The sequence below is a fragment of the Hetaerina americana genome, unplaced genomic scaffold (assembly GCF_022747635.1).
Source record: "Hetaerina americana unplaced genomic scaffold, ioHetAmer1.1.p SCAF_3, whole genome shotgun sequence".
Taxonomy (NCBI): Eukaryota; Metazoa; Arthropoda; class Insecta; order Odonata; family Calopterygidae; genus Hetaerina; species Hetaerina americana.
In genome coordinates, this window is record NW_027286874.1 from 72083815 (window position 1) to 72110988 (window position 27174).

Consider the following 27174-nt stretch of genomic DNA (forward strand, 5'->3'; position numbering starts at 1 on the left):
TCGAAGAGAAATGTTATCTTTTGCTGGTAAGGCCTCATTTAGAATACAAGTATGCTGCTAGTATATGGGTTCCTCACGAAGTTAGGTTAATTGCCGAATTCGCGTGCAGCGTAGAGGAGCTAGATTTGTAAAACGTTGTTACGATAAACTTAGCAGTGTATCCAAAATATTAGAGCAGCTAGGCTGGGAATCACTTGCGGAGCGAAGGTTAAATTACAGATTATATCTCTTGCACGAATTGGAAGGACGCGTCTTTAGCAGTGGTATTGACAATGTAGCCCCATCTCACTACGGTAGGAGATATCGTTTCAATAAGATTAGAGAGATTAAATGTAGAACAGATAGATTTAAGATGTCATTTTCTCCACGAACGATAAGGGATCAGAATAACTGATCAACTGCGGTAGGGTCATATTCGGGTTAAAATTAGTCTTGCGTGTATGCAACCCTTGCCACACACCCTAGCGGTGGCTTGCAGGATACTTAAATGAATAAAAAAGGGCTGTGCGATTATTAGGTATCCAGATCATCCTGTGAAACTATGGGTGGTCCCGGGAAAGGAACTTGTCCTCAAATATCGAACTTCCGTATCGGGGATTTACATGAAGTGAGCTTTACAGCCACATAACATCATACTTACAGCTTACTATTACCCATCAAATTAGTTTTCATGTCGATTTCTGAGGTTAGGCTCTTATAGTAGTTGCGAAATACTTAAAGTTTACCAAAGATTTTGAAATTCGCTCATTATATTAATATCCCGTTCCATTCTAAAGTCATTTTATGTTTGTGCTATAAATCTTTCCTGATAATTGTATATTTTAAATACTGATGCGGTAATTATGCGCAAGTTTGTATGTTGGAAATGTATCTAGGTTTAATGTATAAGATTGTGAGCGAGCAGTGCGAAAGGAGATATTTAGAAGGATATAAAGATTGCGAAGTACTCACAAATAAAATCTTTATGTTAAAGTACTCTCAAAATCCTGTCATTGATTGGATTTATCGATGAATTCAGTTTAATTAGGGCATTGGAATCACTGGATTCCGGAAATAGGTATGACTGGGATTCTTTTAACTTCATTCCACCTGGGAAAATTTAGAGCTTTTTAAAATGAAATTACTGATGATATTATTTAAAGGAAACTTTGTGGATATTGATCATGTGGAGGCCCAATACATATTTAGTAAATCAGTGTTACGGTGCCTCTCCCGTAATTTTGCACGAGTAAGTATGCCAATTAAATGTGTGTAAGGTGTGGGAGCCTCTGCGTCTCCCTCATCCCATGCGATTAAATGTGAGGGCGTATGTGTCCAATAACAAATAATGTAAAATACGTGCCGATGTCCAATTTCCAGAATCACTGAAAAAGAGTCAGCACGATCACTCACACGCACTGGTTATCACACTTATTCACGAAATTTCAATCTCTGCAGATTTCTATGAGATATTCAAATTTGAAGAAGTTGAATATAGCATCAAGATAAAAATTAATCACTGCTTGCCTTTAGGATTTATTTGCACGCATAGAAACAGGATTTGGCCTTATCAAATAATGCTTGGATGAAATCAAAGCGAAGTACTTAATTTATGAGCTTTTAAAATATCTGCGCTGATTTGGTCCCGATAATCTCCCTCTCACACGCTCTCTTGGCGGCTATTAGTATGTGATTGAATTAAGCCATCGAAACAATATCTTTCCCTTGTGATTTATTTCTACCTGTTAAGTTTTATCGTGGCTAAATTGTGAACAGAGTTAATGTCGATGTAGGGATAGTCAATAACCAAAACATATCCTGTCCATACTTGTTTTCACGAAGACTTAATGGTACAGTAAGAATCCCAAATTAAATACAATAAAAATATGATATCATTATGATAAGGCAGTTTCAGATTGAAATCTATCCGTTGGAAGAATCATGTGCTATTTAAATGCTATATTTGTGTATTTAACTTCAATTGATTTCCGACTGGATGACTAACTACTCGTAATTCTTGAAAATTTATTTCGTTGATATTCATCGGACTCTCACTTGAACGTTTGATGAAGTATTCGCCGCCAAATTAAAATTGTTAGTTGGCTAATTTGATGGAGTGTAATAGAGCCACTCCCAAGTTTGTGAATGCGCAATTAGAGTGGAGGAACCTCATATTCACGCCCGGACAAAAGCAGTTGGTTTCGCAAGCAGCTTTTGACTTCTCGAAGAAGATGTACAGTCGAAGTCCGGCGATGAATAAAACATGTCACCAATTGGGTTAAAGCCGAATGATTTTCTCGGGATTTTAAATATTCACATGCGTGTTAACAAGAGCTTAGTCACATATTTCAATTAATTTTCTGTTGAAATATTCGCGGTAGAGAAATGCTAGAATAAATGTTTTCAATTCTGCAAAACATAGGAATACTAGTTTTCCATCTGCTTTTGGCAAGCTTCATTCGCACCGTAGTCAAGTTTTTCTTCACTTTCTCAGCAAATGTAAATACCACCTCCCCAAGGGATTTATGTAAATGTTCATATCTTATGTAGGCACGAGTAAAAGAGATAAGGAAAATCGGGTTCCGGCGTAAGCCTACGCGTATCGACCCCCCCCCCTCTTTCCCTGGCTTAGCGCCCCCTCCTAATGGATAGGGCGCTCTCTGCAGTAACAAGTGAGGATTCGCCTCCTTTTGTTGATACTGCTCAGATAGCGGAGATAAGATAGCAGCGGCAGCTCCGACCCGCAGATCCCGAAAGGAAATTCTTATCGGATATGCCTAAGTCATCCTCTCGACAACCTGCGATACGTGATCAGAATTTGATCGTATCTCGCGGGAGCTAAATAAAACTGCAGAATCGCCCGATAGCTTTTTTTCCCGGACAAGGTAAGCGCTGAAAAGTCACCCGATAGATTGTCTTTGTTTTACTTTTCGTTCTTTCATGTGAATTTCAACAGAAATAGCAGCATCGTATTGATAAGGAGAACCTTTGGTAGAAAAAGTGAAGGGTTCGAAGATCACGGGCACTCGCGACTTCTGCAAACTCGAGTGAAATGTACTCGTATCATACATATACGGAGAGCCGCCTGGGACCATCCCACTGATCCAAAGTATACAGTCGAAACGATATCTTTTTTATAAGAATCTTGACTAAAGGGTTTATCCAAAAACGCTCTCACTTTGCACTTCACCCTGACTCCTTATCAAATTCTAGCGCTGGCGCTTTCTACCTGTCGCGGCCTTTCGAGTGTTTTAGATCTAAGCGATTCGAGTCATTTCCATCAATTCTAATGTTTCGTATTTCGAATGACAAATTTGCCTACCGCCGATTTTTCGTCATTTGCGACCACCCATCCGTCCTCCCTTTGGTACGGTGAAGAAGCAGTATCGCGTCGAATAACGTGAGCGGATGGTGGATGGAATCAATTTGATGTGAGATGTATCCATGCAAGGCTTGTGCTTGTCTACATTATGGGAGTAATGCGCATGATTTTATTGTGACGCGACTATCCATGGCAGCGCGGTAAAACCGGTCGTGACATGTGGTGGAGGGTCTGCTCTTCCAGCGCAACCGGTTTCCAGTTTGCTCCAAACAGTCTGAGCTGAAAGACGCCTCCGCGTGAAGTGTTTTTCTCGACTTTGTACGATGGAGTGCCCAGCCACACGCCACATGCCGTCCGCCACACGTCCTTCATTGTACCAACTTCCTGGCCCGGTGGTCCTCCAGCCCCCTTACAGTCCCGACTTGGCTCCGTGAGACTTTTTTTGTATTTCCCCGACTAAGGAGAGAGTTGAAAAAAAAGTATTGGAAGACCGTGGAAAACATCCAAAAGCATTTTACAACGTTCCTTAGGGGCATTCCCTTCAAGGAGTTTTCGGGTGCCTTCCAGGCATGTCTCCACAAGTGTATTGATGCTGGGGTAGAATATTTTGAAGAATTTCAAGTATTTGCACAAGTACGACCAATAATTCTATTTTTCCGGGAGAATGCGCATTACGTTTAAAGTGGACCCTGTGTATTAGTATATACTTGTATATAGGCATATGCTAGTATAGGCATTAGTATATACTTGCTATAGGCATATGCTATACATATAAACATTCTTGTATGTATTCGTATACGATATACCGTAGTCTAGCTCCGCGCATCGTTCGGCCAGATAAGGTTAGCTTAATGAATTAAACCGAAACGTTTAGCGGTCTGCGGCTACGAAGGTCACCGTGTGCATGTCAATGGATTAGTTAATTGCAATCAATCTCATTGTGAGTTGGTGCTAGTCTCAACGGCTTAATTTATGCTCGAAATAAGTTTTAACATGCCACGTTTTGTGGAGATATTGAGGTTATTTCAGGAAATATATACGTAGTCGTGAACGTGTTCTTATTTTTTTCCACTTCTAAAGATAACGATTCAGAGTTGCACCGTTAGTGACAGAACCTGTTTTTCCTCGATGTCAATGCATCTTAGAAAAAAGTGAGTAGCCAAGGCTGCTGCAGCGAATTTTCACTCAATGGAAATTCCAGTCCTGTCATTAGGTTACGTATTTGTGACGAAAAAAATACGGCAAGGTATTATGGACAGTGGAAAGAATATGGAATACCAATCGATTTTATGTCCCCTTTATTAGTCCTAAGTTCTCTTACTGATCGATTTGAAGAAAGGTGATTGGTTTGACTTGGTTTCTGCATGTGATTCAATTGATTTTTCTCTAGTTATTCACTTAAATTAGCCGTGTGCTTAAAATGCGAGTCAATATTTAAATTGCTCTGTAGGGCATGTCCAGGAACAAATAAAATTATTATTATTATATTATTCAATAATTAAGCTGCCTTCATACGATAGGATACATTGAATAATCAAACTCAAGTGCTATACTGAAAAATACCTACGTAAATAATTAGGACAAGGAAATTGTAAATCATTCTTGCTTAGTTAAAAATGTGCTACAGCTGACTATCAGTTTGCAAGTACTATTTTAAACATAGCGTACTACTGTTCTGATATAATTAATGTTCTCCTTTCCAGCCTGGAACGAAATTTTGGTGGCTTTTTCCAACTATACGAGCACGTATACAAGTCGTATAGAGCACGGTGTTTATTTCTTGGTATTTCACAATATTGAAATTACCCCAAGGTTTAAAAAAATGCTCAATATTCCAAAATAATAATGGCATAACTTATCGTAAAATCTTTTTTACCAATAAGAGAGTAGGCACCATTGATTTAAGAGAGTTTTGCATTTAATATCGACGTTATTTCTATGAAAATTTAAGTATATAGTATTATTGGACTATTAAATTCGGTACCATTCTATAGTAGGCAATTCTACATGAAATGTTATTGCCAGCATAAATCGAGCATAGGTATTTTAAAATGAGCGCATATATATATATATATATATATGTATATTTGATCTGAAGATTGTAGCATCCAAAAATTCATTCATCATAACGTGAGCCAATTGAATTAATGAATTGTTTGTGTCTTGTTTGATGGTATGGGGTAAAAATCAAATGTTTTTCTCACAGGAAAGATTTCGATCAATTTAAGATTCTTATATTTGCATTTGGCTAAATTCGTTTCGATCTCCGTTGACAATGAGGAAACTTGTAGCTTAAACTAAAAAAACATCACTTCGTGTCCTTCGTGGGATTCGAACCAGCGACCTAATTATCGCTAGGAGTTATAATCCCCACTTGCGCAACCGGCAATTTCCAGAAATAAATTTCAATTACCATAAGTAGGCTACCTGGTGATGTAGGAATATTTTATGTTGACAAATTTGGGGCATCATGTTCATTATAGTACCTATGCATAAAGCTGATGCAATTGCTGCAAACCAGCTGGCGTTCCTTTAAAGCGTTTCGTAATGGGGCTCCCTCACATCTCACTTTAATGTTTTCACTTATTCCACGTTATTTTGAGGTTATATGTCAGATGTCATCTTGAATGATTGAAGATGATTATCTCTCGAAACGTTCTTGCTTCGTCCAAATCGGTTCGTTTAGAATAAATGGCGTTTAGGCGTGTGGATATTTGTGTACAATTTCATAGTGAAGGATTTTGAATGGCCAAGAAAGTGAATTTGTAATTTTTGTCGGGTTGAGTAGAAAGAAATATGTCAACATATGTTTATTTGTTCTAAATACGATACAAATATTAATCCTTTGATTTCCTCAATCATTTTGTTAAGAGTGGGTGATTTGTTTGTTTCTTTGTTGTTTTAAATTTCGTTCGCTTGGTAAAAAGATTGTCTTCCCCAATCACTTGAATCAGGATTACTCATTTTCTCGTGTTTTATTGTATCCCTTGCGTGTAGCTAAGCTACCTATCTGAGCTGTGCGTAGCAAAAAGAAGGTGGTACAAACTCTGTTGGTGAGCATCTTTTAATGTAATTCGGTAGCCGTTCTCATTTGTGGTAATGGTCTACAGAATTACTAGTTACTAAACAAGCCATTGTATGGAACCAGAGATACCGTAATTCCTCGCCTGTGCCCTGTTCAGAGAAACATGAATTTGTCGTCATTATGCCGTAAAATCAGGATACACATTCGGGTCAAGGTATTCGATCCTCTCTTAATACCTGCCCTTCGTCAACCTCCACACCATCATAACAGACGCGCTGTTACCAAAATCCAGTGCCCAAGTGATGCCACGGAAATATCTCCTTGAGAATCCTATGCAGTTTATAATTGAAATAAATGTCACACATATGTTTAAGCTGGTGCGATTTTAGTTGTTGGATCGTAGACAGAAAAGCATATGGAACCCTATTCGGGACACATCTAAATTAGGAGATAATTTAATGTACACCTTTGAGTTGGAGGCAACTTCTCTCGTGGAGCAAACGCATGCACCAAAAACTAAACTTTCGGACCACACTTAACAATTCTGATCCATGCATATTCCTATAACCTCACCTATTACGTAGAATTTGCGTGGATTCCGTCGCAAATATGGCGTCCTAATGTTAGTATTCTTTTTCCGTTGATGTGGTGTGAGAAATGAATTAAAGATTTCCAGGTCGATTAATCAATTAAATTAATGTAATTAGCAAGATTTCGAGTAGCTGCTTTCGCTGTCACGATTAACTCTTTTGCCCTTAATATACGCTCCTCGATGAAATGTGATCTTTCCGGGTCAATGTTAAACGGTAGTGCTCAAAAACCCGTCGTGGTATAATCTGGAAATTCAAGCTAAGTCTAAGCGGCCACATATACTTTGATCAAGAATGTATTATTGTGTTTGGTAGTCCTTAATTTTCTCCTTATTTTGAGGAAACCTTTGATATGATGTATTGAAATCGGCGACGTAGCTAGTATTCGGTTTTTTACTAAATCCGCTGGGTTTTTTTTCTTTTGATTATTAATGCTGGTCCTTTTACGCAGTTCAAAATACCTTCCAGATTTCATTTAATTAGATAATCATTAGAATAAAACATCAACCTCTTAGCAATTTCTCCTTGTCTGGTTGTTGAGACGTTTCGCCATCGTAGCCCACAGACGGTTATACATATGGTGTAGGGGCAGAACACTGGCCGTCTCTCATAGAACTATGGACCAGCTGCACTCGAGTCAGAATATTTTATTTATGGTCCTCGGTTTCTGTCTAGACCTTCACCGCAAAGGAATTAATTGGGGAGTTAAATATTCGATTCGTAGTATCTTGGACGTACTGTTATTCCGCCGGGAGGTGTCCACCAATATATTATATGGCGTTACGTAAGCCCCAACACGATTTCATTATTTCCTCTGTTTCGTTTCGTTTCGTAGCCTCGGAACTTATTTTTTCTGTCCATGATTTGAATTCACTCAGCTACTACGTGAGGAGAAATCAGATCTTCATGGAAATTGAAAACGAAATCAATGGGCGTGCTCTTCTGGTCTTCAGGTTCACTCCTTGCCAAAAATTGATGTGCGTGACGTTCTGGTCTTAAAACAGCTTTCAAATGTGAAGGAGTCTTTGTGTGGGCTTCAATGTGTGAAAATCTTTGGGGAGTTCAATCCAATTCTTATTCATTTTACACCGGAAGGCAAAGACGTTGAATGACAGTCGCATCAGCAGAAAGTGAATGAGGTTGATAATAGGTGAGGAAATGACTGTCTTTGTCAATGATTGCTTCCTGGAATTATTTTTTTAATTTTCGTGCGCCTTAAGAATATTAAAATATATTTTTCTCAAATATATCTTCTCTTGCGTTTCTATCTTTTTAAGCACTGAATATTGAATACCTTTCAATTTATAGTTTTCCAAAATTGATGGCTAAATTCGATGGCTTAGAATTTTTATCAATTTTTTCATAAATAATGAAAAACTTTCCAGGGAAATTCTCGAAAATCAGCGGATTACTTCGCGTTACCTCTTGATAAAAAATGTTTAGGTACTAATATGCTCACAATGATGAAACAGTCATTCCTTGAGGCGACGACGATTCAACATCCCTATAGCGAACTTGTTTTATTTGGTCATCTATTGATTTTGCAAAAAAATCTCCCTTTAGAGTACACAATACAATCCCAATTTAACTCTAAAGGACTGAACCAAATTCCTAGGAGTGATATGTATTGCTAAATGACTATTTTTGTGTTGTTGACCAATTGGATCGGGCCTTCATTATATTCTAATATTCTAATAACAGGGCTTTTAACCTTTACTACGGACCTCTAACTATGATATAATATAAAAAAAACAATTAATACAATCGTCCAAACCTTAGGTGAAGGAAAACCTACGTAGGTGGGAATCGAATTCGCGACCCTACAGGCGGCAACTTTACGGATCATTGTTTTAAAATTTTACGGCCACTTTTATCATTGAAATAGATGCATTATTAATTTTTTCTCACCTAGGAATATTTTAGTACTCGAGATTATACTTATATTCTAATTCCAATGCAGGAGTTGTTACTTGGCCTTGACGACCAAATCTAACTATTGATTTCACGGGCACACTTTCCCGTCTTAACTAGTCGAAAAGCTCCAAGACTTAAACAATTAAATAACAATATTTTCCGGGAATGATCTTGCAGATTCATCCTTTCAGACCAATTTCATCCTTCATCCCTAACATGGTTCTAAACATTTTCATTTATTCTCAGACGGATGGATACAGTCGGGTCGACAAACGGAAACCAATATTGGAATTTCAACAGCTCCAAAAATACTCCGAAAGGATGCATTGGGACCCCGAAATGAAATACCCCGAGTGAAAGGATGGGGAAAATAGGATTTCTTCTAGGCCACTCAGATCCGATCCCTCCTCGTTTCCTTTTTGTGGACCTGTCTAACCGATCCGTCGGCGGCGGTAGGACATGTAGAGAGCGCGTCAGCCGGAAACCCAAAGGTGGCGGTTTCGGATTCCGCCTGGGGGTGTGGATGTTGTGCTTGTCTCAAGATTACATTTATTTACTCAGCCGTTGGAACGCCGAAAACCGATATATCGGTTACCTGTATCTTCGCGGCTCTGGCCCGACTGAATTAACAATTCGACCTACCTGATTAAATTACCGATCCGATACAAACAATCTCACATGAATGAATCATCTCAATACATCATATTCGTGCGTATCCCTAATAATCCATACCACAAGATCATCCCTTCCCTTCGCCCGTATTCCCCGCTGGATGCATGATAATAATGATTTATCGTTTTCATGAAATTTGAATGCGCACCAGAGTAGCGTTATTTCCGCCTGCCAAAATTTAATTAAAATGCCATACTGATACGGATCAGGAAAACATGGCGAAGAATTCATTTCCTCGTTATCTGGGTCTCCAACGTAAAAGTGGCCTAAAGTAGGTTGAATCCCTTTGCACCTCTTATCCTAATTAAGGCAATGTTCAATTACTAGGCACATGACCGCTTGTGTTTACTGAAAACTGGCTGTGTTTCGCCCATTTTTTTTATCGAAGTTGATGCAGCTGTTTTAATAATAGAATATTTAGCAAATTACTTTAATGGCGAGGGATGAGTGAATGAGGATTGAACGAGGGTTTCCTCTTCTCTTATGCATTGGGAAAATGTAGAACGGAATATGAAAGGGGGGGGGAGGAAAACTAATTTATGCAGGCATAAATTACGCATCATACCACCCTGTCGCTGCACCATATTTGCGAATGTGCCAGTCCTCGGGAGCGCATCGAGATCAAAGAATTCGGGAAACTGTGCATCCCATCTGCCGTGCGACATTGTAGGTTTTTGTGCGTTCCGGGACATACCCTTGCTAAATTGACAAATTGAATGTTTCCCGCAAAGCTTTAGATTCGACTTAAAATTCGATTTGTTCAAATGACTCAAACAAAAGGGCGATGAATAATTTGCGTTTCATTAATGATTGCCATGGCAAAGCCGTCAAAGATCGTCTCACGCTATCCTAGCGAATAATGTCACGCGAAAAAGCGATACGTGGGCTAGAAATGTATTGCAAAAATAACGAAAATGCAAAAAATATAACTTCGGCGCTGAGAGAACAGTAAAGCCGCTGATCACGTGTTCAGCCGAGGTGATGCACGTGTAGGGAAGTAAATACATGTATAATACAAAAACAAAGGAATTTTCGAGCAATGCGGCGCTTAGTAGAGGACTGTTTTTTGTTACTTTTTCCCCATTCAGAGAAGCAGTAGACAGAAGCAACGACCTTGCTTAGCTATGCGGTGTTGAAATAACTAAATTCTTGAGCATTTTATTTTTCTTTAACCAAAGCATTCCTTTTCCCTATACCTAATTCTTTCTTGTTTCTTCCTGTTTATTCATTTATATTTATATTTTTTGATTACTGAGATTCCTCAAACCTTGACACTCTATTACTGTCTTCTCTCATGCAGATTATGCTGGTCCTTGTAAAATGACAAATTCCAAGAAACTGCGGGAGATACCGTAACAGTAACTTTTGACGGAGTCATCAGCTAAATGTGAATAACAATTCAACCATTTCTAAGGGTAAAAACCATTCTCTTTGATATCAGCCGTCAGATTTGAATCTCGGGGAAGAGTGGAACCTGTTGTACATGTATCTATTTCGAAATCCTGTGGGATGTTGGCATTCTAGCGTTCATGCGTAGATGGAAACTCGTTATCTTCAAGTTTCTCGAGCGATGATTTTCCTGACCGCCGAGCAAAAATTTGAGTTGGGCGCATTATTGAGTGGTTCAGTGACATCTTTCCTTATAGTATGGCGGCAGCGTCAGAGAACGAACAGAGGAAGAGAAAGGTGAGTGCGTGTGCGTCCCACCTTGACGATAGGTAGTTGTGCTGCTGGTGATGATGGTAAGCTGACGGTACGCGAACCCTAGTCCGTCAAAATACGGGTGACTCTGGATCGGTAGTCCAGGAAATCAAGCTCGGAACAGTGGTTTTCCAAGTGGTCGCACATCATACATTCGTTTGCATTCGTGCCATCAAGTGCCATACGTTTCCTTTTTTTTATAATAATGCCTAAGAATGAATGTTTTATGTGTTTATATCCTCTAATTAAGGGTAAAGATTCGTTAGGTCTAATTGCACGTTGAATGTCGTAGGGATCCATGCTTTGTCTCGCAGAGATCATCAGTTCGAAACTTGTCGCGCTCATGGGTGATGTGTTTGGAAATAATAGTTGAAATCGATGGGCACGTCCAAGCAAGGCTTTATTCAATATATGAGGTAAACCAAATGTAAATTAACAAAGATAATAAATGCATCCTCTTGGTGGTAGTGTTTGTGGAAGACGGGTCGCTGACCATGTCATGCGCGGAAATTGGGGTAGGAATGGTGATAAGGCAAGGTGTGAGGGAAATCTGGGGTCAGAATCAGCCCACTCTATGTGAAAAATGCTAAAGGCTGAGTTAACGTCATATCCCACTCGAAAAAATTCTGAAAATGGGTAGTATGCCTCAATTTAGGGATTGGAATAACATCGCCAAAGAAAATGTCAAATCCACGAATCTATCCCGAAGGGATTTTAGGACGGGTGGGGGGGGGGATGAGAAGCCATTGGACTGCTCAAATGCGTGCCCTCAATTTAAAGATTAGAAAAATAAAATTGACACTTGGCTAATTCGGGCCACGCGGTAAGAAACGAATCTGATGACACGCGAGTACATCTGTAATCATCAGCATAATATTCAGACATATCTCAATGAAATGTTTTTCCAGACACTTTCTCTAGTTCCTTTAGTGCCACATCTAAGTTAGACCCTTCCTCTCTAAATATCTATCAGTATGCAACAGTTCCTTTTCCCTTTTCTTCTCTTCTTGCTAATCTTCCATCCTATGACAATATTCTGGAGGAAATCCCTCCATAAGATGTCTACCCAGTTGGCCTTCCCCTTTTCCATTGATTAGTCCTCTTTTCTCTTCAATTTTTGTCATAAACTCCTCATTACTGACACCTTTAGCACATCTTAACCTCATGATTCGCAGCCGTAGAATGGGCCCGACACGATTATCTGATTTCCTTGCGATTAAATAGATTAATAATGGATTTATAGACAAAAGACTTAAATGTAGAGATATAGAGATATTTTCATGTCAAATGACATGTATGTCATGGATTGAGAAATTTATTGAAAGGAACCTTGCAGTGAACTGTGCGAAAATCGTTAAAGAAGACGTTCCATGAAGTCCATCAGCGATTATCGATCATCGACATTCAATTCGCTTTGTTCGCGATGAACGACCTCGCGCCGGAGTGACTCCTGTTTCAGTACCCGTTGATCTGATCTTTCACTGGTCCACATATTCCAAACCATGGTAGATTTCTTCGTCACCCTTATAGATTTCAACCGTACTATCGTTTTATCACGTTACAATTTTTCTCAACTTTGGCATTTATTTTTGATTCCTATACACCCGTAGAATTTATTTTCAAGGGCAGGCGAACTCCAACCCCTGGATATGAGAGGAAACACAGTGTCCACCACCACTAGACCACTTGCATATGCCCGGAGCGTGTTTATACCGGTCGACACAGAAACCCAACTGATGCTCATGATGCTAAATATTTCATTTTGGTTTTCAAAATATAACATTTTCCCAAAATGTAATCTTTATTGGGTGAATAACAGTTGTGATGTGTATTTAGGCAATTTTTAAGATCGAAAATAAAAAAAACGAGTTCAATTTTCTGCTTGAACGCCCTTATTTATAGTTTAAATAGTATTACCAAAATTCCACTTTGAAAAAAAACATACGCCATTAGACTAGAAAACCTTCCCACCCTTCCTGTAATTACCAGCAATCAATGATCGGGTCTTTACTCCATGTCAATATTCCTTTATATATGGCGATGAAAAGCATTTGGCCTACGACCATTGCTGTGCGTTGTGCACCGACAACTGAGACCATGGCCCTCCGTCATCATCATTATGGGTGGCTATCAATGCGAGGATTGGTTAACTACTGCTCTCCTCTCACTGTCCTTACTCAGATGACCTCTTCATTTCCAGTCCACATTCCCATTTGTCATTATCTTCCTGATGCATTCCATTCACGCTCTTCCTCTGACTTTCTTCCCCTCCCACGTTTCTGCCGATTACATTATTGTCTGCAATAGATCTTCATTCCTTAAAGAGCACTCCCAGTAAGCTGTACGTATATATGACGGAGTAATCTCTCTTCTTCTTAGTTTTTTTCCAGTCTGGTTCATTCGCTGAAGTTCTTCATTGATGATTCGCTCTTTCCAGTTGATCGTCATCATTTCTCTAAGACGTCATATTTCAATCCCTTCGTGGTCCTCCGTCAGAGAGAAAATCACTCGGTGGGATCCAACCTCGTGATCGTTGAGCAAGCGAGGAGAGTATGTACGCGTACTTGCATTGAGAGAGCGAATCGTGTCGATCGGTGTAAATGAGTAATGGTGGTAATTATGGGAGGCGCTCGACAGCTGAGGTCATTTATGCCATTGAGGGCAGGTGAGCATTTAAGTCAAGAATTGGGTATTGCCATTGGCCTACTCTTCTCCGGAGTTCATAAGGTGACATGCCATCTTCAGGGAGATGGATGATACTCGAAAATATTTTTTCCGGCGTGACCATTTTGAATCTGGGAATGGAATTTCTGTAATCAACTCTACCGTCTCGAGAGGATGCAAAGCGAGGTCCTCGAGGTATTACACCAGCCTTCGTGATAATGTTAATCTATCTCGTGGTGTACCTTTAATCAACTCCCATTCCTTCCAAGTCGATTCTGGTCGTCGCTGGGGACAAACGAGGGAAAGTGCAGTAACAGGAGGTGGGGGGAACTTGTAAGGAGGACTTTGCATCCTGTTCTCAGCTCGCCCTTAATCCGATTCCCACCTCCCTTTGTTGTTATGTACACGCTGCCAAATTTGGCACGCCCAAAGATTTCCACGGATTTTTTTCAGAGTCCCAGCTAAGCCTCTTCCGCACGTTTGCGTATAATTAGTATGCCAGGTTCGACTCGCGAGACTCCTTATTATTCGTGTCTGCATAATAATTGCAAGTGGCATCACATGGAGGATTTCCTCGTCTCTCGTTTTCTACTCATGGCTCAACGAAAACCCTGTGTAAAACCAGTAAAGTTGTTTTGTTTACAAATTTACATTTGGCTTTCCCAACAACATATAGGTGTTCACAGAAAATACACTTTCGCATACAGAAGAGGTGATCATTGGATTTCAGATAGGGGTTTTCCACTTCTATGTAAGACAAATTTATCAAAAGTAAAAAAAAAAACTTAAGCTCTTCCTCTTGCCAAGTAAGTGGCTAAGGCTTTTATTTATTTAGGCCCGACATCACGGTTTTTTTTGCTATCTTGTGTGCTGGATGGGGGTGCATGAGTTTAGTTGCCACTGAAATAAAAGTGTGATACTTTGCTGCTAATATAACCAGTTTAAAAAAACGGGCAGAATTGAATTATCGTATTCACAGAGAGAATGAGTATTAGAATGAAGTGCTGAATGGAAATCCGAAGGAAATCGGTGATTCTCAGTGTAATATTCACGATGAAGCCTGGTACTATGAGGCAAAGGTACTCTTAAGGTAACCTTTCGTGCTCGGCGATGGTTCAATAGGAGCAGTGTACGGATTTCATTCAGGGAGAGACATATGGAAAGTATTATGTGATTACGAAAGATGAGTTATTTCGTGAACATTCGAAGTCTTCCGCCGTAAGTGATCTTCATGTAGATTGTTTATTCCACGATGGTGGTTATGGTGTTTAGGTTTTAGATTCCACAGGGAATGAGGTTACTGCGCATCACGAGCGGATTTCAACGCTAATACTAGCTCCACGTCTGCCCTTGGAGGGATTATAGCACGTAGCCGTTGAGCGCAGCTTCCTGGTGCAGGGATAATGAATCAAGCGTTCGGAGTCACTTAAGTTGTTGGATCCAAGAATTGTGTTGCTGATAAATTGCCATTGCGTTTATTCAACACGTATGACTCCCCAGCTGATGGGTAAATTTAAGGTGCCTGCCTCTCTAAACTAAGTTCTTTGCTCCGTTCCTTTTAGATGACCATCTTGACAGTGCATTCGGATTTCAAATGGTGTGAATGCCCTGATTTGTGAGATTTTTTTCCTTGAAAATCATAAACCAATGGGAGGAGGTATTCCAATGATCAAAAGGCGAATTTCCGTGACATAAAAGAGGGAGGGATTTGTTATTCTTCAATTCTTCTGTTAGACGCAATTATGATGCTGCAATTGTGAGTGATTTCAAAGAGGACAGAAAACACGCTTGAGATTTTGCACCGAATAAATATTTCATTACAATCCTTTCGGGGGATATCATCATTTTCAGATGGAATAAAAGTAATCTCGGCGAAAAACTGAAAATGTGCATCTGGTCAGCATTGGGCTGATCCTCCGCATCGTGTGTCATCAATCACCACATCATGTGGTGGTGGATGACTCACCACATGCGTCATATACCACCGTGACATATTTCAAGTGGATTTTTCTTGAGTGTCACGCATCATCTCAAATGGCTTTGGTCGAATAGAGTCAATCCGATTAAGTCTTAAAAGTTTGACTAATTGGCGGGATTCCGAAAATGGCGATGTCTTAGGAAATCGCTGCTGCTAAAGTTGGGATCATCGTCCATGTCGAAGAGCGGGCTCGGTACTCTCTCGAGTGCTGATCCGCGTCGGTTTCTTATACTGCTGAGGAGCCGCTCGAATCCCGGCTACCTTCCCTGGGGGTAGGGAGAGCGTGGAGCGGTACAAGGAGGTATGAGAGGTACAGGCTCCGCCGGGGACTCGAGCTGCCGCGACCGGGGGTGAGTGGGAGCGCTATCCACGCGAAGTCTCTCCGAGAGTGACGCAATGCGAATTTCGTTGCAGGGGAACCGTGACTTGAATGTTGCCCCCTCCAGAAGTACTGCTTCAAATTCAATTTAAAGGTGCGTTTTAGGTTACGAATGCCCAAGGCGGCGATCTCATGGAGGATATTGGAGGCGCCCCGTGCGTGGTTTGCGTCGGGGATTCAATTTTCATAAGAGTGGAGTGCCCAACGATGATATGATAGAAGCAGGCTGGCCCCGGGACTCTTGGGTTCGCGCGGTGATCGAGACCTTACCTTTTCTTTTTATTTGTGGACGGGGAAGGGTTGGTTTTTTACGGATTAGATATTCATTGACTTTTATCATCCGCTTTCCGCTTGGGTGAGGCGGAGTATAATCAGGTTAGTCATGTCAGGTGAAGCACTCATGTCCATAACTCAAGGGCAAAATATGCGCGATTCTTAGAGAATATCTCTCGAGTGTCGTTCGAGGAAATGTGGGTCAAGAGCACTCGTTTCCATTAAAGATTCATGTGGCATTAATAGCGTCAGTTGCCAAACATTTTTTTCTCTCTCATTTCTCTTATTGCGAGCGTAACTTTGATCGCAATTATTGATTTCAACGGTAGGAATGATGAGTCAGTGCCCTTGTCAGTCTAATTATTCCTCCGCATTAATGCAGTGCAATAGAAAGGATGCGGCGTGAAACGCAATACGGTTTAGGTTGTAGGCATTCACCTATAGACGTGGAGTTTGAATATTATGCTGCATGTTTTTATTATGATATTATATTTTCCATTATCCATGGCCCCAGATAATTATTTCCTTGGATTAGGAAATTGACCACGAGCCTTTCACTTTCCGAGCAATCCGCTTAATAAGGCTAAATTCGTGTAACATTCATCATCATATTTTCTTAAATCTGACCCACACCGAATGGAGATGCTGCAGAAAATATGTTTTTCCTCACGTGTTTAGCCCACAGTGAATGGATTCAAGCCTAAGCGATATTTTATCTGTACCAAGAGGTAACTGTTTGAACATCATTTTATTCAATCTTATGTGATAAACAATATCATTAGGTACCCTTGAAAGATGTTCTAAGTTTAAGCAGAAATAAATTAATTCAGTTCTCAGTACAGGGGTATATTTTCTGGGGGAGTTCACCGCCGAGTCTTTCAGCGTGGGAAAATTTTCGATGGTGCATTTCGATTCCATTTACGTGTTCAGCTATTTAATTTGAAATTGTTTCCTGAAATACTTCAGTAGCCTGATAACCAATGCTTTTAATTTTGGTTTACTTGCTTGCAAACCGGGGGAAATTCTAACGGTATTAAGAATGGCATCGGAAGCGTAATTTTTCTGTTACGTAAATGCACCAAGCACCAAAGCGCACTCAAGGAGTTAGTTTATAGAGGGTTTCTTCTGAATCAGCCACGGTTCACTGTTGGGACACGAGGAAGTCCAGGGAATAGAAGGAATTCGGGAGTTGCTATCCACTTGATGGCAATTTTACGCACCATCAGATTATTTCATCAATTAAATCAGCACTGAAGTTGGTGCCGAAAATTATACCAAATTCGCGGTTCAATCCTCTTCTAAGCACTCACTTCCTACCAGACGCTCACTCGGCAGCTCGCTTGGTAGACGTAAGATTTTGATATAACGCTCACAATTCGCTTCTAGTCCATCAGGGAAAGATAATTATTAAAGAATACCTTAATGTTCCATGGAAATCCAGAAGATTTGAAAAAGATTTTTTTTATCAAGCATGTAAGTATTATACGTAGAGTTGTTGGAAAAACCAGGATGGTTCAGAATAATGGTTTTAATATCGCGAGATCCACAAATCTTGTATCAAATTTACGGTATTGGAAGATTATGCAAAATAAAATGAACAAGCTCCTAACGGAGAGATTGAAATACTCCTTCTTCCGAGATTTGAATACTCTTTCTTCCGTAAAATTTACCAATCCCGTCTAGTGAAATACAAATACATCCAAGGTACTTAGTAATGGTATTTCCTTTACAAACATTCATAAAATAAGTACGAATTCCTCCTTGTGCGTTTCAATTTGGTGTCCTAATGGTCATACTAATCATCATGCTTCAAATCGAAGATTGTTTGACTACTGCTCTCCATTCCTACTTATCCCGTAATAATTCTTTTGTGCTATGTTATATCTTCTGTTCTACACCCCTCTTTATTTAGGCGACATATATGTCCCGTGACCTTCCTTTTGGGACCTTTCCATCTATTTTCTCTTCTATTTTACTTTTTACTCTTCTGGCTCTTCTTTTCTTTCGAAAGTGGTCCATATGGTATTTTCTTATTCTATCCTACTTTATACTTCTTCATTTCTTACGTTATATGTCCACTTAGTCTTAGGCTGACAAGGTGCCCGTCGACGCCTTCTAGGAAGCGTACCGCGACTGGTAGAGGCGCTGGCAATAGCATGTCGATGCTTAATGTTGATATTTTTAAGAATTTAAATAAAATACACCTTGAACTGCAACAAATTCTTCCCCGGATTAATTCCATTTATTTTTGGGACAGACCCCGTCTTCGGCATCCTCCTACAGCATCACGTTCTATTCTCCTCTGGTCTACTTTCCCTATAGCCCATGTCTTTGATCAATACAATGTCACACTCCTCACGAATGTTTTCACAAACCCATCTCTTGTTTTGCAGTAGTACCGTCTCTGAGCATAGGAGTTGCCATTTCATCATCAGCGCCTTCTTGACATAAGCTATTCTGTGCTTGATATCCGTTGAGCTCCTTCCACCAAATGTTATGGTGCTTCTGAAGTAGGTGATTACTTCTCTTTTGACTTATTTCTCTTCTACTAGCACAAATCTTGAACTCTTTCCCTCCGCAAATTTGGAGTATTTATTTTCATGCAATACGAGTTTTCATGCAACACTTGATCCATGACTTCCAGGATATTTGCTGGTCTTCTCGATTCTTTAATATAACTGCGATTTCTTCCTCCACGGAAGAAGCGAAGCATGTTATTTTTCTTCTCTGTCCACAGTAACTATTGTGATGTTCTTTTTGGATTTTTCTGTTCCTTATGATTTTGTTGCTGTTTCTTCTAAGCAAATGTTGAATTACGCCGGTGAGATATTGCCTTGCCTTTGTCTACCTCTTTATTTATTTTAGTATCTATTTTTGTTCTGTCTTTCTTTTGCACTGTGGTGATTTGGTTATTGTGTAGCTGATAGATTAATCTTCAGTCGTTTTGCGAGTAATCTATTTCAAGTTTCCCCAGCAACTTGAGCATCTTAATTCACACGACTTAATCGAATGTCTTCCCCAATTCCATGAATTCTACGTGTAGTGGCTTTTTGGCACGTTATTTTCTCAACCAGTATTCTTAGACTAAGTAGCCTCCCTCTCACCCCTATTCTTCATGAATCCGAATTGGTTTTCTGACAGATGATCTTTTTCGTTCTATCCGTCTACTGATTATTCTTGTTGGTATTTTGAAAGTAAGTGAAACTAAGCTTAAGGTTCGATGTTCCTCACGTTCCTCGCCTCTCGTTTTGTATGGTATGCAATATTTTTAAAGCTCATTGAAAACGTACACAGTGCGACTAGCAGTTCATGGCGGTGCAGTGAATAATTGGGCTTGCTATGTAACTCCAACCAAGATACATTAAATTGCTCTTGACTTGTAAAGGTGGAGGGACACTGATCAAGTATTTTGCATATCGATTCCGTTCACGCGATGCCTTTCATTTCCTAAAAAAATTAATTCTTTTTCATCGAAGATTTAGGACGATCAATGTACTCGTACTCTGTGACGTTGTTCTCGAAATTTCTTCTGCAGTTATAAATACTACCAGTCGCCTCTACTACGGTATATAGAACTTCTTCAAGAGGCACTCCGGTTCGTGTAGAATTTTGGTGGAAAGGAGGAATCGACGCAAGTAAATTTTGTTTGCTTTCGCGGAAAAACTGGAAACGCGGTATGAATTAACTCTCGAAAGCCCTGCATAAGAGATACGTCGGACAATATAAATTTTTCCCGTTATCGATCGGAAAATAAATACCAACCATTTCGTAAGCATTTTTCCGTGCCGCTGAAGGTTGGGGTGTTTAAAGGCTAATTGACAGATAAAAAGATCGGGAAAAATCAATAACCATTCGTTCAATTTCAGCACCCATTTACTTCTGAATGGCCTAAGAGAAATATAGAGGGCACGTAGGCGCCCTTTATCATTCTAAAAGGGTAGTGCACAACAGCAAAAGAAATATTGGACTTTAATTTGTAAGATAAGTCAGATGGTCATTCTATTCATAATATAACACCAATAATAAGTAATACGATAAGTATACCATAAAAAAAGTCCGTTTGTGATAAAATTAAGTGCGATTATTTTTTCCAAAAACATAGTATAGGGTTATTTTTTCTTTAAATTATATATGATGCCTCGACGACATAAGGTAAATAAATGACCATTTCAACCAAAATATAGAACGTTTACATAGAGAATGTAAATTGATTCAGGATAGCTTTCCGTCCCAAAGCGTTAGGCAGCATTTTTTTCGTGATAATGCCTTTGGTCGCTGCTGTTGTTTTGCGTCAGGCGACTGTCTCTTAAATAATGAACTGAACGTGCCTACGTGTTAATATCTTTCGCGCTAAATGTGACCTCGTACAATAACGATATTGACACTTTAAATACACCCTTAGGAATTAAGTACTTAGTGCTATAGTTCGTTAGGGGTTTGGTCGTGCAATTGCAGTGGAAGGCTGCTTTAATGCTACTTAATTTAAAAAATTGAATGAAGAATTTCGGCACTATAATCACAGTCATCTTGTTTTGGACAGTGACTTCAGAGTGCGTTCACGGAGGGTTATTCTTGACCCTTTTTGTTTCTCACACTGCCACAATTAATGATTCATTAATTCTCATAATACGTGATCTTCCTCCATGGATCTCCATCCCGATTATAGTAAATATGTTCAATTATTAACTGCATGTCACTTGTCGATTAATTTCATTTTATTTTGACTGATACGAGTATTATGTTAATTTCTTGATAATCCTACTTAATTTTGATCGATATCGTCAATGTTAATATTAAAAAAAATAATGAAACCGTTATTTTGCATAAAATTGGTTAAAAATTAATATCGTTCACATATTTTCCGAAAGCCTTTGGGTATATTTTTATATTAAACTGCGTTTCCTGAATACCTATAAAAGTATATTGATGTGAAGATACATTGGCCTGGCGATATAATTTGGGCATATCGGCGATGTTTTCAGTGTCCAATGGCTGTATTTAGAAAACTTTTCTGAAGATTTATGACCTCTATTTCTCGAGGGATGAACTCTTATTTTTGAAAGGGGTGCAGTTGGACGGTAAATCCTGCAGCATCCACAAATGCATACATATTATAATACCGCTTATCGCCTTCCGGGCTCATAGTCTGCATCGTATACGTACTATAGCAACTAAAACGAATAACTATGTGGGTCCTTGAATTATCGGCATCTTAGTATTAGTTATTAAGGAAGGTGGAGATAGTTAGTTAATTTGACTGAGGTAGTATTTTCAGAGCATGGAGGAAGGGCGAAGAGAAACCCGGCGTCTCGATTGGCTTACTAATAACGAAAGGCACCAATACGGTCATAATTTTGACATCCTATCCGAAGATGTGCTTGGCTTGACGTGATCTCCACATTGCACTTCAAATCAGGATCGGGATACCTCTGTAACGTTCAACCACCGCCGGGATTCGTACCCTAGCCATCATGGTGGGAGGTCAGTGCACTGACCGGATCTTGCATCTACATGACATGATACGATTGCATGACGTTCACCGTAATATTCCCTATCCCGCGTAATATACAACTAGACGACACCAGGGAAAAATGCCGATGTCTGGCCACTAATTAATTCTAATCCTTCCATCGCTCTGCGATCTCTCTCTCTCCCCACCCAAGGAGCCTCGCCCACCTTGAGGGACAGCGGCAGGGGTTTCCGCGCCGAGCAGTGGGCCCGCTTCTGCGGACGCTATGTCTGCGCTGAGGCGATCGAGAAGCTGTCCAAGAATCGCCTGTTGGAGAGGAGTGGTGCCAACGGGCGATGGGGGAGCGAGCCGGCCCTGGGCGACGCGGCCTTCATCCGGCCGCACCAGGAGCTTGGTCAGAGGCAGTCGGCCGGGGGGACCGGAGGCGCGGGGAGCGGCTCCTCGTGGCTTCGCTCGAAGCTCCGCCGAGCCTTCCGCTCCTCCACGGCCTCCGTGGCCATCTCGGAACCCACGCCCAACTCCTCCGTGGTCACGCAGCAGCTGACAAGCGCGGCGCTCTGCGCAAGTTCCCCCGTACTGCCCGCGACCCCGGCCGCCACCGCGGCCAAGTTCCTGCTGCGGGGTGGCAGCGGAAGCGGCGCCCCGCCGGTGCCCAAGCTGCACGTCACGCCGGCCGTTCCCGGGAGCGGCGTTGGCGGATCTTCGAAGTCGGGCGACATCCCCAGGGAACAGAGGCCCGGGGTGACGTATCGAGTGGCCGCGGGAGGGCCCAAGAAAAAGAAAAAGTGAGAGTCTCACGGTTTACCGGGCGTCGAACATTTCGGTGGAGTGAATGCTTCCAGTCCTCCAGGCGGGGGGATATTTTTCCAGTCGGACAGAAAGATTGTTTAAGACTCGAAAAAACTCAGTGGACGTGTGTATGCATATTACACGAATATTGTTGTTTTTTTTTGTATTTCGAGTTTCTCGATTGTCCTGGAAGTACGTTTGGTCACCTTGCAAAACCAAAGAGACCCCATTAGATGCAATATCGTTTGGCGACTCTCTTGTCCCCGTTCTGACACGGGTCAGGCAGAGAGGCATACTGTGATGAATTGTATTCATTTCGCCATCCAAGAACTCGTGCGCGCAGTAGAACCTCCTGTATCCCCGACTTATCTTTTTCTTTGGCTTCTTTTGATACCTATTCCAAATTATTTCACCATTGTGTAAATATACCCTGGCCCATGTGCATCAGCGAGCCTATTTTCAGCCTTAATGTGGTCTTCTTAATTATTATTAGGTCAAGTATTCAGCTCTTATAAGCCACTCACTAACTACAACCGTCACCGGTTTCGCGGTCACTTTTCACCAAATTTAGGCAGGCGTACGTGTTTAATAACAGAGCATATCTCACATACATTTTGACTGTACATATGTACGCTATTTAATTCAGAGGAGGTTTCTTCAAGTGCCTATTTATTGTTTAGGAAAATAATTATTAAAACTTAAAGAAAAAGCCTCTTGCAGCTACTTAAACATCTGGTATATTTATACTCAGACGTAAATAGACATTACTTTGATCATGACGCCACATTCTTGAAAAAGGATATAATGATCAATAAAAACATTTGTTTTTGGGGACCAAAATAAGGCTCAGGGCTTGGGTTAAAGTACTTGCGCACATTTCGCGAGCAATGGCCAGAAACGAATAATTTGTGACGCAGAAAATGGCAATAAATTGTCCTTCCCTAAAGGTGCCTGTGAATTCATCCAAACGTTTCTTCTCTTAGTTTGCTAATAGACTTTTCCCAGTGTTTTTAAACAATTATCAGTAGAGAATTTTAAGCATTTGCTATAGGAGTGGACGTGCTGAAAATCGGTATGGACCATTCATAAGGTCTTCTTAATGAAAGATGACATGTTTATATATTGGTTTGTCTCAGGACATTTTGAAGGAAATTACAATGTATTAATTTATGAGAATAAATATTTGTTTTTATCCTTCACCTCTTACTGATTTTGTAGGTGAATAAGATCAGAATGACAAGGAATTAAAGGTCTCATCACGAAAAATCATTGGTAACCGTGTGAAAATCAATCCTTATCTCAACATTCAGAAGGATGAATAATGTTTTTGGGGATCGGGATGGGCCGGTGGCTAACGGCTTGGGTGGTTCGAATCCTGGAGACGGCAGATATTTTCCAGTGGTATCCCGATCCCTACTTGAAGTTCATTGTGGAGAGCATTTTAAGTGAGTACGCCGTCCGTCGTATGGAACGTTAACTGCGGGCCCCTTTCCTTAAGAGTATTGTAATGTCGACAACGGGTCTCTCTCCACCCTTCTTCCTTTCCTATCCATCCCCTATAGCGTAAATGGGTAGGGGGTCATCACTCTCTAAATATGTCTCCCAAACCAAAACTCCCAATTATTTCTTTTTCCCAAACACAAAACTCCCAATACTAATTATCTCCTAAAATACGAAACTACCAAACTATATAGAATGTTTTTGTCTCTATGTATCTTCCGTTGCTATGTTCCATTAATTATAGTTTATTTATACCATAACCTTGCAATGGCCGAAATTATTGTTAAAGATATCGCTCATATAACGAAATTCTTGATTATATACGAGCCATTGGTTCGAATTAGATTTTCTGTGTTACTTAATACAATAAATACTTGTTACAAACATTTATGGAATTTTCAATTTTGGGATTTTAGTATTTTGGGAAATATTGATCTTCGGGAATTTTAGTAGTTAAGAGTAAGTGACTGGGAGCTTTGTATTAGGAGAAATGTTTTGGGAGTTACGACCCCAAATCCTCAAATGACCTTTGCTGTCGGTCACCTCCCCTAATACTGCTGCCACTACTATGAATATTGTTTTGGAAGAACGTTGACCTCTGTTAGGCATAATCTATAGTTTTGAGAACAACGGCTGTGACGAAGATAAATGGCCATGTTTACGGCAGTAGGAAGATGTCCGAAGAATCGAACTGGAAGGACAGCCAAAGGTTTGGATTGTTTTGAAATCATCCGCCAAACACATCGGTGAAGCAGTCAAATTTCCTTGATCTTGTAAACATGTGGCTTGTTAGGCTTTGCTTCGGGCTTTATCAAACGTGCTACAGACCTGAAAATTTTATTTCCCATTCACCCACCCACGTAACCACTAAGAAACTGCCGGGACAGAAATCCCATGGCCCGAACCTCGGAGAATGGCGGTCGGCATGGAGTAGTAGGTAACACAATTTGATTTTTACGTGCGTGCTTACCTTTGCGAAGGGTCAAATGGCGCGGTTTGAAGGTTAACCCCGCGGAAGGATGGAAATCGAGGCGCAGGTGCAAGTGATTTGCAATGTTCACCCGTCCGCATATCCCTTCCGTTTCACTAGTTCAATCGTGATGATTTATTATAAATCATGGAAGCAGAAGTGATTTCCCTGTGTTATGAGTTTCCTTACTCATGAATTGAGTTTGGAGAGAAGTTTCTTTAAGAACGGGAACAAAAAATAGTTATCCAAGTAATTTCTTCTGGTAGCAAACAATATAATTGCAAGAGTTTTGAGAGGAAATGGATTGTTGCCTTTACTTCTTACTAGATATATGTGGTTGGGCATTCATGTAAATGTATCCCATTTTTGAATCATGCGATAAGACGTAGAAAAAGACCAAAACATAATATCGAAAAGGGATGTTCTCGATGCCCCTGTATATCCTTTGCCCCTTTCCTTTTCCAGGGGTCATTGCAACATATTGGGCTTAGAATGAGTGAAGGAATTCAACTTTGGATATGATGAAATTAATATCCCTTTATCTTATGCCTTCAAATAAATCTGGCTCCCAGAAAATTACATAATTAGGATTCTGCTGACAGATCACCCAGAATTGAACTTTTGATTCAGCAGTAGACAATATATTAATACAATCTACATCCACCAAGAGGCGTAAAAGAAATGAAAAAAATATGACAACTTAAGTGTTGTCACTCTTCCATCTAGTTCTGGCCTAATTCATTTCTTTTATGCTGACAGAAATTAAAGATGGGACCCGGAGCTGAGGGGTGCAGTAAGGTTAGTAAAAATATTTTATTGAGTGTTTTAAGGATCACTAATGTGGATACTATGATTGTTCTGAGTTCTGTAGGTTCTATTGATGTGTTTGAGAGAAGCTTTGGGGAAGTGGTGAGGCATTAGGGAGGAGACAAGTGTTCATAATACGAGGTAGTTACAGAAAATGTTAGATCTGAAAATATCCAAATATGGTTTCTTTCAGCTTCCCGTCAGGTGTAATAGGAAGTAGGATTAAAGCAAAAAAGTTGGTAAATCTTATTATTACCTTAAATTAAAGAAATGAAAAGGTTTTTTTCTAGTTGATTGTCAATTTGGTGAAGTTTCTTTTCAGAGAATATTCTGTATGAGACAGCTTGACACATAATTCAAGCACTGATGCTTATCATAGGAATTTTACCGATAATAATGATAGTGAGAATTTTCAAAATCTAAGATAATTAGGTGGGATAGCATTCTCTCTTGGGGGATACAGAAAAATAAAAGAGGGGAAATTGAAAGTGATGAAATAGCAAAGGAACAATAGAAGAAAGAGAGAAGGAAATGCATTCACATGAGCAGATGAAGTGAGATGGCAGATTGCAGATCCATGGGGTGTGAGGTGGGGCTATAGAACTGAAATGTCAAGATGCCACAACTTATTTTTTTTTCATTATTATACCACTGAATGGAGATAAAGTTTCGATTGTGGTAACTACCTGTCCATGAAAATTTATAATCTCGTTTAGGTGATTTCTAATGCAAAGAATTAATTATACTGTTCTTGCATATCTTTTTTTGATTTAAGTTACATTCTGATGCAAATTGAATTACGATCAAAAGGTATTTTAAAAGATAAATACAAGGTAGACCTAGGATAACTAATATCAGTAGAAATGAAATGCAAATATTAGATATATTTATTTTATTAGATCAAATGAAGTCACACATTGGTCACCATCAAACATCTAAATATATGACGATAGTGAACAATCTGTTTAGTTTAAGAAACAAGAATTTAGGAAGGAATGGAATATAAGAATGAACTTTAAGCATCTTTAAGAACTAAAAGATGGGATATTTTACATGAATATTTAAATTTTTGATTTTGAAGAATAAGTTAACCAAACGGTAAAACAATCCAATTGCAGTATTTGGAAAGAGATTGCCAAGG

General features: G+C 39.9%; 1 protein-coding gene across 2 annotated transcripts in view; it reads left to right on the top strand.

The window, feature by feature from the left end:
- The window catches only part of LOC139690558 (uncharacterized), a 244783-nt gene extending 220828 nt beyond the window's left edge, over positions 1-23955 (top strand). For both annotated transcript variants that reach the window (XM_071588025.1, XM_071588026.1), the window contains exon 6: positions 22161-23955. In XM_071588025.1, the coding sequence (XP_071444126.1) occupies positions 22161-22756 (596 nt within the window). In that variant the 3' untranslated portion in view covers positions 22757-23955. The remainder of the gene's footprint in view (positions 1-22160) is intronic.
- The last annotated feature ends 3219 nt before the right edge of the window (positions 23956-27174 follow it).